The sequence below is a fragment of the Streptopelia decaocto genome (genome assembly GCF_964273445.1).
Source record: "Streptopelia decaocto genome assembly, chromosome: 5".
Classification (NCBI taxonomy): domain Eukaryota; kingdom Metazoa; phylum Chordata; class Aves; order Columbiformes; family Columbidae; genus Streptopelia; species Streptopelia decaocto.
The window spans coordinates 29,552,584-29,568,586 of record NC_138659.1 but is presented as its reverse complement, the minus strand read 5'-3'; the positions used below and the strand labels follow the sequence as shown (position 1 = coordinate 29,568,586).

General features: G+C 36.0%; 1 protein-coding gene across 2 annotated transcripts in view; it reads left to right on the top strand.

The window, feature by feature from the left end:
- The window catches only part of MIGA1 (mitoguardin 1), a 33,723-nt gene extending 20,080 nt beyond the window's left edge, over nucleotides 1–13,643 (top strand). For both annotated transcript variants that reach the window (XM_082053179.1, XM_082053178.1), the window contains exons 8-16: nucleotides 3,324–3,424; nucleotides 7,545–7,663; nucleotides 7,845–7,917; nucleotides 8,244–8,330; nucleotides 8,454–8,552; nucleotides 8,877–9,011; nucleotides 9,957–10,010; nucleotides 11,323–11,439; nucleotides 11,772–13,643. In XM_082053179.1, the coding sequence (XP_081909305.1) occupies nucleotides 3,324–3,424; nucleotides 7,545–7,663; nucleotides 7,845–7,917; nucleotides 8,244–8,330; nucleotides 8,454–8,552; nucleotides 8,877–9,011; nucleotides 9,957–10,010; nucleotides 11,323–11,439; nucleotides 11,772–11,990 (1,004 nt within the window). In that variant the 3' untranslated portion in view covers nucleotides 11,991–13,643. The remainder of the gene's footprint in view (nucleotides 1–3,323; nucleotides 3,425–7,544; nucleotides 7,664–7,844; nucleotides 7,918–8,243; nucleotides 8,331–8,453; nucleotides 8,553–8,876; nucleotides 9,012–9,956; nucleotides 10,011–11,322; nucleotides 11,440–11,771) is intronic.
- Nucleotides 13,644–16,003: the final 2,360 nt, after the last annotated feature.

Here is a 16,003-nt window from a genome sequence, read left to right as displayed (position 1 = left end):
AAGACCAATATTCTAGGTTAGGACTCTGTGAATAGATTTGGAAGCAGCTTTGTTCTGATTCGGTTTTTGGTTTTGTGCCAGTTTGTTTGTGGTGTTCGTTGGTTGTTTTTTTGGTGGTCTTTTGTTTTTTCAGCCTGTTTAGTTTCAGACAGATAGTTGTTTGTTTGCAAAATCTTATAAAGCTACAATTTATTTCACAAGCTTTAGCAACAGCCCATATTCTTAGCCTACTTAATACCCTAAATCTAACTTTAGAACTGCATATACATTTTGAGGCACTACAACCAAGAGTCTTTATGGCAATTACTGTTGTCAGTATCTGCCACATCTGAAACTCTACTGCATTCTCTTTACAAATATAAATGAACCCAAAATAATTCCCCGGCTTCTTGAATAAGTAAAGTCTATTTGAAGCTCACGTTACTAGTATTCGTTTCCTGAAGGTATTAGAGGCCATAAGAACTAGGGAGGACTGTGTGAGCAGTTGCAGGGGCTGGTGGGTGGGTTCCTCTCGCAGCTGTTCATTCCAGGAGTCTCATTGTGCTGCTGTCTCTTTTATTTTGTGTTCTTGTGTCTAAGAATGTTCTCCTGGTACTTGCATGGTATGTACTCCAGCTGTAACTTAGTTTTCACCCTAACATTTTCATAATAGCATGCTCTCTGTGCAGTGTGGGCATTGACAAGCACTTGCTTGGGGAAGGGTATTTTAGGTATTAGCCTGGTGGTGGCCAGAAAATCACAAATTGCTGACAAAGCCGTTTGGCTTGCTTTGGGGAAACTGTGTGCACATATCACTTGCCAAAGGTATTATTTCACTCAGCATTACCAGCCTTCTTATTAATCAATTTTTTTGGTCATAACATGCAAATTTTCTGCCTTTTTTTGTAGTAGTGAGAATTTTCTTTGAGTGAAAACCCAAATATTCCATATTCCACCGACATGTTAAAACCATACTGCCTAGCTGACAGGTTTTGGTCCATATTAGAAAGATTGGAATTATGACTTCTTCAGCAAATAGAGATGTGTTCAAAATCTTCTTATCACTAGAGTTTCATGTCATCTGTAGCAGGCTGGATACAACCTCTACAGAAGAACCCCCAGTTCTCTGGTATTGTGGGCTAGAAACTCTGTGGTTCCTTCATTTACACCAATTATTTTTATTTTACAAATCTGCAGAATAAATCGTAGTTAAATAGCATTATTCCCATTTATGTGTAATCAATCACTTAAATCCTTCAGTGTCAGTCTGGGGGTATCTTGTTGTATTTGAGGTATATGCTCACATATTAGAGCTACAGCACAGTAATTATCTGACAATATCCAGAGGCTTTGAGGCTTCACTCTGTGGTATGGTTGGGACTTCCCTGTGGTGGAGACATTCTTGGGTTGTGAATACATTGATATATGAGACTACTTGACAGCTGCACTTAGTGTACATAGGAGTAGGGTCCTTACCTTAACATCTTCATTAAAGCCATCAAAGATCTTTATCAGCATGGCTCACACTTTTCTCTTGTAGGAGTTTGTGATTTGCAATGCTACTTGTGAATACAGCTGTTTACTTCTCATGAAGTAAGTGTTCCATGTTGCCTACGGACTGGGAGGATCAGGAAATAATATTGCTTTGGATTGCACTTGAACCAGGTGCTAGAGGGCTGTTCTAACTGCGATGTAGAAACTTTGGTTTTAATTGCAAATTTATTATGGAAAACAACTTGGCCAAATGGAGAGGTTCAGTGGAAAAACCTGCAACCAGGCTTTACCTCCCTGGACTACCCTATATTTAAGAGTATTATTGCAATTTCAGCAACAGCTTATGTAAAAAAAGTGAAATTAGAAAAGCATTCAGTGTAATATTAAGAGGAGATTAAAGCAAATGATGAGTTAGAAATAAGAAGGAAACATCATGTTACCCTTTTGCGCTGACTAGACCTCAAGTAAACGCTTTATAAACCACAGTTTGGTTTTCTGTTCTAGCTTTTCAGATTCCAGTATGTGATTGTTTCTCAACCAACTTGGACGCTGCTGTACTTTTCCACTTGGTTTTAAGAGGTCAAAGAAAAAGAACTAACTATTAAGAATGATCTGAAAAAATCAAGAGACTTTTCATATGAATATTGCTGAAGTTGTGATTACAAGTTGGAATCTGCTTAACTCTATCTAGTAAAATCTTTGTCCAAACTTTTAATAATTTTTTCCCTCCGTGAATAATCTCAAAGATGGATATTTATTGTTACATGCAGTCCTTGAGCTGTCATTCCAAGTCCATAACTAATAAAACCATAACAACCACCGAAATAATAGTTATGTGGATTTGTAGCGTTTCAATTGATGAGTAAACCATTCCAGTATATTGGCATTTGGCCACTTTGCTATGTAATAGTGTTTTTTTAATGAAGTATTACCCTAGCAACAGATCTGGATGACATGGGGTAGCTGGTTGCTGCCGACTGTTGGAAATAAAACAGATTTTAGCAATGCATGTGTAATGTCTGAAGGTAAAGAACCCAAAATAAATGCCTGTGCTCTACTGAGAATGTGCTATGGGGCACATCAAGCCAAAGTCTGACTTACTGACTTATGAATTTAATCCTTTGGTGACAGTGTTTCTGTATGGTGAAAATAAACCCATGTATGCTAGTCATATGTGCAACAGTTGAGATCTGAGAATAAAATCAAGGGAAACTGTTGCAGATGATTATAAGCAAAAAGTATCAGTTACTTTAAAGGCTTTAAGAGTTCTAGTACTATAGGAAATGCTTCTGGATGTGTTATTTCAATGGAAAAGCTTTTTGGGGAAAGAGGATACAGTGAAGATTAAAACCTTCACCTGCTCTCCTGAAGAACCAGCAAATGAAAAAAGGCATGAGAAGCAGAAAATGAATTCAAGTGAAGCTGAAACCTGGGTTTTATTAATGGCTTTTATTTAACACAGTATTTCTTGGTTACTAAAACACAGAGTATTTGTTACACAACCTAGCCAAGTTTAAAACTTAACAGAGGGTTCAGAGTAATATAGCAAAGTAATGTCTTTAGACAGAGAGATCTTTAGAAGTCTATCAGAGAGGAAATATTGCAGATTATGTTTGTAAGTCTACTTTAAAGACAGAAAAATACCGTCACCTTTATGTATGTTCAGGGCTCAAGGGAGAATTTACTGTGGTACAGTGGTACAGTAGTACAGTAGTACAATGTTGTGCCTTCCAAATGAAGTTCTACATTAAAGTATACGTGAAAGACACTTGCAAGACTTAAATGCAATGTTCTGATAGTCTAATAATCAGGTGGGTTTTTGTGTGTTTGTGTTTAATTTTATTTTAAAGATAAAAATACAGACATTACTGTAAAGGATAATACAGATGATTTCTGCCTTCGAGATACATTAAGCGTTGCATCAACAGACTCCTTTGTTTCCACAGCTGAGGTAAGACTCTTAAATATTGCTTCTTTTAAAGATTTGCTGATGTATTTGAACAGTGAACAGAGGGATCTTAATTGTTTACAATGATTAGCAAACAAAATGTATTTCTCCTATGGGGAAAAAAAAGAAGAGCTTTCCCAGCCTAGTTGTAACCAGCTTCCTAGCAGTTCGAGTAATGAAGCTGGGACCAAATTGCTTATTGGGTTTTTTTTTGGTGCACTGGCAGAATGTTTTCCCAATTCCTTCTAAAAAAAAATTACTTTTGAAAAATGTATCAGATTTTCATGAGCGAAGAAACACAATCAGTTGAGGGCATAATAGTTCCTTTCACCATGAATTGCATTTTTCTGTTCTCTTTTTTTCCTATTCCCTTACCATAATATAAAGACATTAGAAGAAGGCTTTGTCTTTTTGAAGTTAGGGTTTTTTTTGGAGAGGGAATTATCAGAAATTAACAGCTGCCTATTTTAGTACAGTCCATGTATAATATTATATTCTTCATCTAGCTTTCCCTAATTTTCTTGGATAAGGCCACGTTAGCTGTGTATGGTATTTGCATAGTAAATTAAATTATTTCACTTTTAGGACAAGGAGGATCTTTATCTAATAGCCAGTGTGTTCCTATACGCTGACTACTCATACTGTAGAGTTTTTAATTCTTAGGAAATACATATAGTATTTGAAACAAAACCTATATATTAGCACTGAACTAATTTTGGTACCGTAACACTGCTATGTGGGTATTATGTAGGTAAAAGCCTATGTACCAGACACCGCACATAGCCTAGGATTATTTCACCCAGCAAGGAGTATTACTACTACTGATGCACACAACACAGTGAATTTGCGTTCTTCGTTATGCTTAAATTAATAAAGTTACAGCAACAATTAGATAAATCATGTTTTGAACGTGTGTTTTCCCAAAATGTGTTACACGCTCATCCTGCAGCTACTTATATGGTGTTAGTTGGGGGGGGGGGGGGGTTTGTCTGTGGTTTGGGGGGGGGATTTTTTTGTGTTTTTGTTTTGGTTTTATGTTTTAAAAGATAAAGATACCTGAAGAAAGAGATCATCATCAGCCTTCTTAATACATGGCAAGCTTAGTTTCCCAGAACATAAGGAATGCTGACTGTGCCAGTAAATTGAGCCTCTTATTAGGGGGAGCAGGCAAGAATTCCTCAAAGGTCTAGCATTATTTAGTTCTGTTACATTCATGTAGGTGGTTATTTTGGTAGTCAACAAGGTCTTGATTCACAGCTGAGAATTTTTTCTATTAAGGAACAACTTGTGGGTGGCAAATAAGAGTTTTGAGTCTATTCATTCGACCAAAGCAGTCAGGAAATCCCAGGCTTAAAAACCATTGCAAGGTCCTGAGGTTTGATACTTTACACCAATGGTTTTGGCATCTCTTTACTGGCAGATGCAGCCTTAAAGCTGAACTATGCAGAGAAAACTGATTACAAGAAAGAGTTCAAGATTTACAAGAAAGGGTTCATTTTCCTTCTGATGTCAAGTTCTTACCTAGAAAATGTTGTATGCTCCGCATGTTGTTAAGCATGGCAGATGGTTTGGCCATTCTTCCAACAGCTGAACTCTGCTGTGTTAGAAATGTGAAGGCATGTTCGGAGCATCTTCAACTGATTGTATTTTGAACCAGGATGTTTATATCGGCAAGCTTTCCCCTCATTTCATCTCAAAAAGAATGGCCATTACTGAGTGTTTGCAAGACTATTTAAAATATAATACTGTATGTTACATATATGTGTATTGTTTTTTATCTACTTATAAAATATTTATATAAAAATGTATTTTTAAACACTAGAAAGCATCAAAAGAAAATCCATGATGCCTCCAGAAGCATTAGGATGCAGCTTTAGAGCTTGTCTGGAGACCACCTTTTCCATTTGAACTTAAAGGTCACTTTAGTTTATAGTTTGCAGTTTGTTTAGGTTTCTTCTCCTCTTTTTGCATGCTAAGGGAGGTCAGTTATATAGGAGTTTGCGCTCCCTTTCCAAATGTCATCAGTTGGGACTAACTTCAATCTGTAATCAAAATCATCTTGTCAGTGGAAGAACAGTTCCCCCCTTCTCTCCTGCTCAGTAGCCGGTTGGTTTAGCTTCTTTCTTCATTTAAGCTCAATAATATGCATTGCAACAGTACCACAGCTACTTTGTTTCATCTGCTAGCACGAGAGGAATTTAAACAAACAAAATAAAGCCAAATATAATCAAGGGCCTCACCCAGCTCCCAGGTATCGGGTTCTGTGTGGATCTGTAACCACGAGGCTGTGATCAGGAATGTTCATGTGCTGAAGCTGTTGTCACCTCCGGCTGGCAGCATCCAACTGGAGAAACCACCAGCCCTGATTCAGCTCAGCTCTGTCAGTTTGCCTAAATATCTAAAGAAAGTGATTTGCCTGAAGTTCACTTGAAAAACAAAAAAGCAATATAATCCCTTTTACCACAGAAATTATAACCTCCAAGAGAGAGGCAGCTGTTTGCAAAGTGCGTGTGTGTTCACAAACTATCTCTTCTTATGCTTTGCAAATGAAATAAAGTAAATGGAATGAGTGCTTTATGGCTTCAGTAGCTGGATCAGGTAAGAAATAAATTAGTATACTGATTTGTGTTCTGTTTCGGCCTTTATTTTGGAAAAGATCTACTTATGTATAGTTAATACTTTCTTAACCGTAATGTAGAAAAACAAATTCTGGAGTAAGTATTTTTCACTTTGTCTTGTTTATACCTGTTGTAACTATGACACTATATACACGTGTGTGTATATATATATATGTGTGTGTGTGTATGTGTATTGATTTCTTATAACCAAAAGAAATCAATATATTCCTGTTTCTTCCAGTTGGTTAAATTACTCTATGCTATATGTTTTCACATATGTTTTCAATTGAAGGCTGTCTGGCTTCCTTTGTTCAGAAAGAACATAAATATCCAGGTGGGCTTTTTCAATTAGAAAATCCAAACCACGATTTGGTGCTATGATTAATATTGGCAAACTAGAATAAAATCTTTGGTCTTAATAGCTGTAAATCTTTTTTAGGAAGTCAGCTTATTCTACTCTGTTCTTCCAAGCAAAACAACTGATAAGCAAATACATACTTTTGAAATGGAAATGCTTTCAAGCCAGATGAATTCTGAAAGCGTACATTGCGAACTTCAGAATAACGTTTTGTTGACCTTAAAACTTTTATTCCTTCACTTATTCCTGAGCTATTGCTTCATCACGCTCAGTTTGATGACTCTCTAGAAATCTGCATAGGAAAGCAGGCTTATTTATTTTATTTTTTACCCAAACACATAAATTTAGGGTGGAAGCTGACAATTTTATGAAAGGAACTTGCTTACGGTATAAAGGTACTGGTATGAGGGCATGAGTTCTGGCAAATACGTACCACGGGTAAGCCTCTTTTTTTGGATCATTAATAATATGATGTCATGTTTGGAGTGGAAATTGTAGCTAGCCATTATTTTGTGGATTAAATATGATATCCTGTAAACAAGACTTCTCTGTATTATTTATGTGCTTTGATTTCTTAATCTGCCTTTGTTTTTTTCTTGCTCTGAAAATGTCTATGATTTCACGTCAATTTATAGGATAACCACAAAATTAAAACAGCTGATAATGAAAACCTTTTGAGGAGCCTGTAGTAAAATGCTGGATGTTCATGCCTCATATGATATTCTTTGGTAACTAACAGACATATTTACCAGTGAAACAAAAACAGAGCTGGGAGGATGTTGCTATTTCCAGTTTCCTAAAGATTTACATGAGGCAATCTTTCTGTACTTTGTGTCCTGACATTTGTTTTTAGCAGCTTTGAGATTATTAGATATAAGTAGGCAAATAAAAAACAAAGCTAAGCTGAATCTATTTTATTAATTAAACTTTTGAAACCCAAAACTGGAGCTTTATGAAGTAATGAAGTAAAAGTCTGGCTAATAGTGTGGTGTTTCTCTTCTGTTTACTAGTTGGGTGTTGCCCTGTTGTTGTAAGCAGATGCAGAAAAGGATCCATCTTTCAGTTGAACATCAGGAAAAGTTATTTATCTTTACAAAAATGATGTTAGCCAGCTCTTTCATGATCTTCAAACCGATTTCTTTTTCAGCTCACAGAGCACAGGGAGATTCGTAATCCGTATGGTCTGGATTCCCTTTGCCATTGCCCGCTGTATGAAGAAGCCATGCACTTAGCAGAAGAAGGCAAAATTTATTCACGAGTGTTAAGGTATTGATTTATGTCTATGTAATGATTTCCAAGAAAAGTGACAATCAAAGTTAAATATTCCACATGGAACTCATATTTTAGAAGTTATTTGTACTAGTTATTTTTTCTAGGGATTTGACTTAGTTGAATTTTCTTGTGCTCCTTTTGCTAATGGTCTTTTAACCTGTTCTATTTCATACAGGACTGAAATGTTTGAATGTCTAGGAGACAGTGACTTCCTTGCTAAGCTTCACTGCATTCGACAAGCTTTTCAGGTAAATAGTCAGGAAAGTGATTTGTCTGTCTGTCTGTCTTGTTAAGCCTAAAGTATATGGCATTTACCCCTGCAAGCATTTTTATAACGTGTTCTCGAAGTGAATATTTTATTGTTGCTTTTACATTTCTATAGTTTTAAAATAGGATGTATTTGCAGAGGAGTCCCAATTTTGTGATTAGCTTTGGGACCTTTGCACCAAAGGCTTATTAGGAACTTGCCTACTATACTAGTGGTTATAATTATATTAAAGCTGATTCAAGTGATTAAGGTCACTTAGTATAACCTGTGAATGAATATGTGTATATTTTCTGAAACCTTTTCTAGATAATTCTTTCAGAAACATCAAACAGAATATTTCTTGCTGAAAGTGGAAGAAAAATTTTGTCTGCTTTAATTGTGAGAGCGCGAAAGGTAAAAGCCTTTTTAAGCTAATGTTTTATTGTTTATGTGACTTCCATCAGAATTCACTTTGCAGTGTAAATAAACCATATCTCTCATTAAGTTTGCTTGATACTCATTGCTTTCATTTTACAGAATCCAAAGAAATTTGAAGATGTCTTTGATGAGATGATACATTTTTTGGAACAAACAGATCACTGGGACAACACTGAAATGGAACTTGCTGCTAGAGGAGTGAGTCTGAATTTCTGAAAAGTGCTTTTAGCCTTAATCGTACAAACTGTAGCATCTAAAAATCAAATTTTACAGTTCAGAATTGTGGGGAAGGCAACTCTTTTTTGTTTATATTGCTGATTTATAGAAATGGCATCTACCACTGCAGTTTAGTATCAGAAAGCACATAATATTTTTTCGACCTTTCTTGACAAAATATCTCTAATATTCATCAAAACCAATTATAAATCTGCATGTTAATACAGAATTACAATATGGTGCATGCTGAATTCCACTGCTGAAAGATAAACTAGGTTACTTAGATCATGTTCTGATTTAATATAGGTGAAAAACCTGAATTTTTATGATGTTGTTCTGGACTTCATATTAATGGATTCATTTGAAGATTTAGAAAATCCACCAATATCTATTCAGAATGTAGTAAATAACCGCTGGCTAAATTCATCTTTTAAAGAAACAGTAAGTATTTACGTGTAATTTTCATAATCATTGTTCTGCAGCGCGTTAGAATAAGTAGATGGTTTGATCAATCCAACATTGGTGTGAGCACTCTGATATAAAATTTCCATATATGCCGAAACTGTTCTGGCAATCTGTGATTTATATCCTTAAAGCACAGTGTAAAAACAAGGATAAGTCCAACAACCGCAGAATAAAGACTGTGTGTATTGTTTTCACAATAGCATTGATTTGCAAAGCAAAGAAACCCTTTAGATCAAGAAGCGGCCAGTTTTCCATTTATTTCTGTCTTTCAACTGAAATATTCCCTATAGAGGGAAAAAAAACGTAACACACATGTAATTCTTTGTGTATTTTTGTGGTAACGTTGTGCTTTGTGAGTAGTAAATTATCTTCAGCACTGAAGGAGAAAAGGCCAGTACTGGTATCAGTATATTGTATTTCACAGGTCCATATTTGGACAAAACTTCTTAGGCAAATCTGAAGCTATTGCAAGAATGTTTTTGCTAAAATGAAAAAGGATATTTCAGTGTGTTCACATGATACTTAATATCTAAAATAGTTGCTGATGTCTGAGCACACACTTTCGTATATGGACCACGGGTCCTCAGTTAAACCCTGTGAATGTTGCTCACTGTTGCAACTGTAAAATCAGTCAAGGGTGCCAAAGTACATTTGAATTAAACTAAAGAAAATGTTGCAGAGTAAGATCTGAAAATAACAAATATTAACTACATATAAAGCTCGTTATTTGTATCACCTGATACCTTATAGGTTTAAACTTTGCATTGTCACAAGATTGAAAGTGAATAAAATACACATCCCCAAAATATAGAAATATAGTATTCTGCAGATTGCTTCTTTTGATATGGAAAATAATTTTGTTTATAGTGAAGTTACTCAGGGTTTGGGATTTTTTTTCTTTATTTTTTTTAATACTTTTAGGCTGTGGCTTCAAGCTGTTGGTCAGTACTGAAGCAGAAACGACAGCAAATGAAGGTAAGTTGCCTTGCAAAGGAAGTGAAGCAGAGTTAGTAATTGGCTCCTAAGAACATGAAGTTCTGTTCTGTAGCTTTAGCCAAATTAATTACAGTTCAACCCTTAATCCTGAAGGCATGTTTTAGACAAGAGACTGCCGATGGTAGAAGTTTAGTTCATGGGGCTCCAGTTCTAAGAACAGCTATTGATGTGACTCCTAACTGCTAAAGGTATATTTCATCATAGAGTTGTTTTCAACGGCAGTTGGTGTTTTGTAAAAGGCCTTCAGCTACCATTATATCTTAAGATTTGAGACGTTACATCCCTGTGTCAATATGACTGGGAATTTCATATACATAGATCTTTGCTGCACTAGTTTTATATGGAGGGATTACATGTCCAAAATAGATGTTACAGTAACCTGTTACTTTCATCTCTATTTCAATGCCCAACTGCCTTACTCTGCAGTTCATTTGTGTACTGAAGCCTCAATATTTATAAGTTTGTAGCTGTGTAACTTTACTCCTTGGCACTAGTTTCAAAAGTGGATGAAGTCAAGCACCATGGAAGTCTTTGTAACAGAGACTAATTGTACCACAAGGAGTTTGAACTTAGATTTACTTACGGACAGTTCTATAGCGCTAGAGTTAGGTTATGGTTGGACTCGATGATCCCGAGGGTCTCTTCCAACCTAAATGTTTCTATGATTCTTCATGTGGTATTTTATGTTTTAATTTAGGATTAATTTATATTTTTATTATTTTAAAATTAACTGTGCTGATGTAAAATTATAAGTAAAGGTTTATGAGCATATAAAATAAACTGTACATTCATATATGGTATATAAATATAGACCATATTATATGAGTGCCTGCAGGTTATAAAAATAACAACAGAATGGAAATTCACAGATACTTTGTATTTTTCTTTAGACTTCAAGATGGATTATTGTGTATTTGTTTTCTATTTGAAACTGTGCAGTTTGCTCATGTTTGAAAGTTTCAGCTGTGCGTAGTGTATAGGGGTTTGAAGAGGAGTAGTTCAATACATTGATCTGTCATTTGGGGGGCAGACCAGATTCCTCGTGATCTTTTTGGGCTTATGCCTATCAATCTTAAAATATTTAAAATACAAAGTACCACTGGAGGAAAAACCTTTTCTAAAAAATCATGAGACTTGTTTGGTACGGTTGGCCTGTAATTTAAAAGACTTCAGGTTACCACAGCCCCGAAGTATTAGGTGGTTTAAGCTTTTCTCAAGACTTAATTTTATATAATAGAGATTTATACTAAATTTCCTGTGTAACTTTTGTCTACGATTTTAACATCACCAGGTGCCTGATGGATTTTTTGCACATTTCTATGCTATATGTGAACATATCAGTCCTGTTTTGGCGTGGGGATTTTTGGGCCCTAGAAATTCACTTTATGACCTGTGCTGCTTCTTCAAGGTTTGCTGCTTTTTTTTAATTACCACTTATCTTAATTATAAAAAATATCTTCTAGAGTAAAAGAAATCAGGATCTTATTTATAAACAAACATTTGTGTTTTCCTAAGATTAACACTAATGGTAAGAAACCACGAATATAAATATTTTCATATTAATTTTTTAAAGCATAGAACTATTTTGCAGAGTCTATTTTAGCGTCTTTCTCTCTTAGCACCAGAAGAATACATAACTGGATGTTTTTAGGAAATGTCTGAAAAAAAAAAACAGCTAGCATTGCATACTTTTGTCTTCTTGTAAGTGAATACTAGTTTATCCTTTTTTTCCGCCCATAGGATCAAGTGCTTTTCTTCCTCAAAGACATTTTTGATTTTGAAAAAGTGAGATACTCAACCATGGAGAGTTTGGCTGAAGATCTTATGCAATTATTAATCCGACACACTGAACTTTTAATGGCCTATCTTGGAGCAGACTCGCTAAGGCATATCAGTGCTTGTGTAAGTGGTCACGGGCATGTCATGACCAGTGGGCTCGTGGAAGCAAAAGTACAGTAAACTTAAATCCCTGACAGATGAAATAGGGTGCACTTTGACATACTCCTTCCCACCTTTTGTCTAAGCCCGGAGTTGTCATTGCTGTTACTGAGCGAGCATCTGAAAATGTATCGTGTCGCTAAGTGTGGAAAAGGACTTACGGAGGTTAAATGTACATCTGCGAAAAGAACTGGTGAGCATATTATTGTATGTACCTAAATTACATTTGCAGCTCAGCTGTCACTGTATTTATAGTTCCTGTATCCCAAAGCTTTTTTTTTTTATTCCTGTAATATTTGGGTAAAGTTTATTTATGAAATACTGTACTTTTGCACAGATAATTTGTAAGTGAAGCTGATGGAGTTATTTCCTTTAAAGGCTTATAGTACAAAGTGTTCATTATAGAGTCTCCAAATCATTGTCTGTCTAAATCTAGGTGTTTTGACGGGGGTATATGCAGACTCTGACTCATGTGACACGTGCAATAACGTAATCACACTCACAAAAATGAACATCTTGCCACTGCCCTGCAATTACATTTGTGTGGGTGTAAGCAGTCATGTTGTACTACAGCGCAACAGAGCGGTGTAGGACACGCAGACACTGTTGGGGCAGGAATGACTTCTGGTATGCATTTTTATTTTGTTTTAAAATATCTAAACATCGTGAAGGTGTTTGAGAGCACTTATTTATATTCAAAAAGCTATGCTATCTTCATTAAATAATTTAAAACTTTTCCTTTTTCTAAAACTGTTACTACTTTGTATGGTGGTGGTAAACTAACAGCATTCGCAGTTCATATGTAGCATTTCAAAATATATTTTTAAATATGGGTGTATGATGAGATTTGTTAATCATGAAACAGCATCCAAGGCAGTGTTTTATAATTAAAAGCATTTCTGTCTTCCTCCCTTCCTTGTAGGAAGTCAAGTATCTAAGAGGCAATTTAAGCAATTGTGGCCATCTATGTGCAATGCAAACCAGGCTCAGGATATGGAACTTTAGATAGGAGCACAGCACAGTAAGGAGGTAGGAGGGAACTTGCAGTACCATTTTTTCCTGTGCCAGGGGTAATAAATGACGATGATCTGTATCTTTGAATTTCTGTGAACTGAAACAATGCTTCATAGTTAGCTTAGGCTTTTAAACTACACTTACAAACAGTTTGCCACACAAAGCCAGCCCACAGGAATCCTGTGTCAGGTAATACAGAGTAAGTAATTACAGACTCATTCTAAATATTCAGGTACTTGAGAAGCATGTTGTTAAAATCTAGCAAATTGAAACAAACATTAATTATAAACATTGCAACTTTTGTTGCAAACACAACCCAAACCAATGATATTTGGAAAGGAAGGTGTGTGTAATTCCGTGGATTTTACTGAAGCTGACATTTTCCACCTTGTTGTACTCATTTGATAAATATAAAATTGATGAAAATGTGTCGTATGACTTGTGTGAAATGCCGACTGTAGTTTATTAAAAAAAAAAATCAAGTATACTTCTATGTGTAATAAACCAGAAATTCCAAATGCTGCTGTTGGCCTATTTCCACCATTCAAGTTGCTGAACTTGCTCCATGCTGCACTTTTTTTCTCTGCAATGTCTTTGATACCAGAATGTAAAGTTTTTTTCACACATCTCACTTAGATTAAACATCCTTATTTCCCTCAATCATGCTGCTCAAAAGTATCTGTCTTGTTAGATTCAGAATCTATAGGAATAGCTGGAACTAGAGGTAACAGAGTAAATGGCAAGTTACACAGCAGATGTACTACCTGGAGGTTGCAATATGTCAAAGGAAATGATCTGCTGTGGTTTGTCTAGTCTAATAAAATGATATGAAGAAAATGACACCTTAGCCTTCATCACAGGAAAACAAAAACGCACTTTTTCACAGAAGTAAACGCATATTTCAATGAGTGATTTTTCATATTATTTATAAAAAGCTCTTGAAGAACGTGCAACACTGTTGCAGATGATATTATGTTTCCGGATAATTTAATAGCTGATCTTCTATTGAAACGGAAATGAGTTTTGTTAAACAGAAGAGTGAAAAATGTCTAAAGAAACACCAAAATATCTAGAAAATGGGTAAGAACCTGGTAATATCTGGCTTAAACAAAAGTATCCATTTAAAGGAGGAGCACTTCTATGCCCTGATAGAGCTCTCAAAATTCCATAGAATCACGTTGGAAATTGGATGGATGTATTTCCCATCCAGAATAAGAATTACAGTGTCTGGTTGCTGTAAGATACCACCAACATTCAGAAACTAGTAAGAAAGGACGAAAGAGACAGAGAGGGAAAAGGGAGAAAAAGGGAGAGGAAGAAGCCGATGTGCAGGTACATGTGAGGATGCTTTGCATCTCCTGTGGTCTCTTTGGACCTTTTCACCAACACATTCTCATACACTGTCCTTCTAGCTCTAGAGACAGATCTATATGTTTAAATTGGAGACAGCTGTCTGCTTGGAACACGGAACTGCAACCAGTTCTGTTATCACCTAAGCTTTCCGCACCTTAGCGAGGAGGTGGGTAAAGAATATCTGCTGATACCCAGCCATATGGCTTCAGAATTTCAAAAGTCCGTGATCTTCTTTTGAATACGTAAGTGCGATGCTAATATAATGCCGTTCTACTGTAGTGAATTCATAATCAAAATCAGAATTTGGTTTATAACGTGTAAATTTTTAAATAGTTTTGAACGCCCCTTTCCGTGCTAATAAGAACGAGCTAAATTTAAAAGCAGTCCTCTCCTGCCATAACTCTACTCCTAAAGTCATAAATGTTGAATGTGTAGGGATTATACAAGAATCAAATATTTATATCATTTGTAGTTTAGTTGTAATCATAATCTCACTTTTAATGTGTTGTTAATGGTTATTATACTTCACTTTTGTAGTCTTTGGTTTCTATCAAACTAAACGTGTCAAATCAAGTGTCAGAGTAAGTGTATTTGTGAAATTTCTGTTGCCTAAATGAACTGCAGTTGTGTATATTAAATAAAATAATACAGGGAAACAACTGTTGCTTATATAACTGTATCTAAAGCTTGAATTTGCTCCCTGAAGTCCAACAAAAAAACTACTCTCACAAAAGTTATTACATACATTAAAAAGAAACGGAATGGGAGGAGCTTTTGAGCTGCCCAGTTTATTTTGTTGACCTGTTTAATTTTGCTTCTATTAAAGGGTCCACAGCATTGATAAATTTTCAACACATAGGCCAGTGAGCCACTGAAAAGCCAAATATTGAGGTTTCTAGTCTTGGAAGTCAAGAAGTGATTCAGCCAGGCACCTAAATAAGTGAGGAAAGCCCAGCCTAGGGCTGGCCGCCCTGGTCTGTTGGTGCAGTAGAGGTAAGTGGGGTGGCAGCTGGTGAGATCCTGCCCATCAGTGTGGTTTCAGCGCATCCATCTCCTGTGCCACGCTCTTGTCTCTTTTCTTGCCTTTAGGAGATGAGTTTTTTCAGGTTTGTTTCCCAACCAGACTGCTATGGTGAGCTCCAGTCCTGGAATAAGGCTTCCTTTGTGGGGTAACATAAATAATGAAATAGAGAACATAAAGTGGCTAATCCTTACTGCTGTAGAAGGGTAATGTATATATGTTTTGATCTGCCAAATTAGTTATGTGTTAATCTGCTGAAAATCTATTTTCCTGAGGCTCTGTCTGAACTGAAATCTTCTGCCTTTGCTCCAGAAATCGGCGCACAGCTATTTTGACGGTGGCACTGGAGAAAGTTCCTGTGCTGTCCTTCAAAAGACAGACACATTTTGTGTTTTAACTTAGGTCTTGTTCAGATTTGCAAAGCCTAAGGTCGCCTGGTTATCATCATCATATTTTTAGATCCAGCTGGGAGCCGGGCTCCAGTGTGGCAGCCACAATACAAGTGGCATAGCAAGAAGAAAGTTTTGCGCTGGAGACCTTGCAATTGAACATGTAGGAAAGCAGTCATCTTTAAGCAGGAAAAGGAATGTATTCAGATGTAATAACATCATGTTTCTGCCTCTGTAAAGTTTCCAGAGGAGTGCTG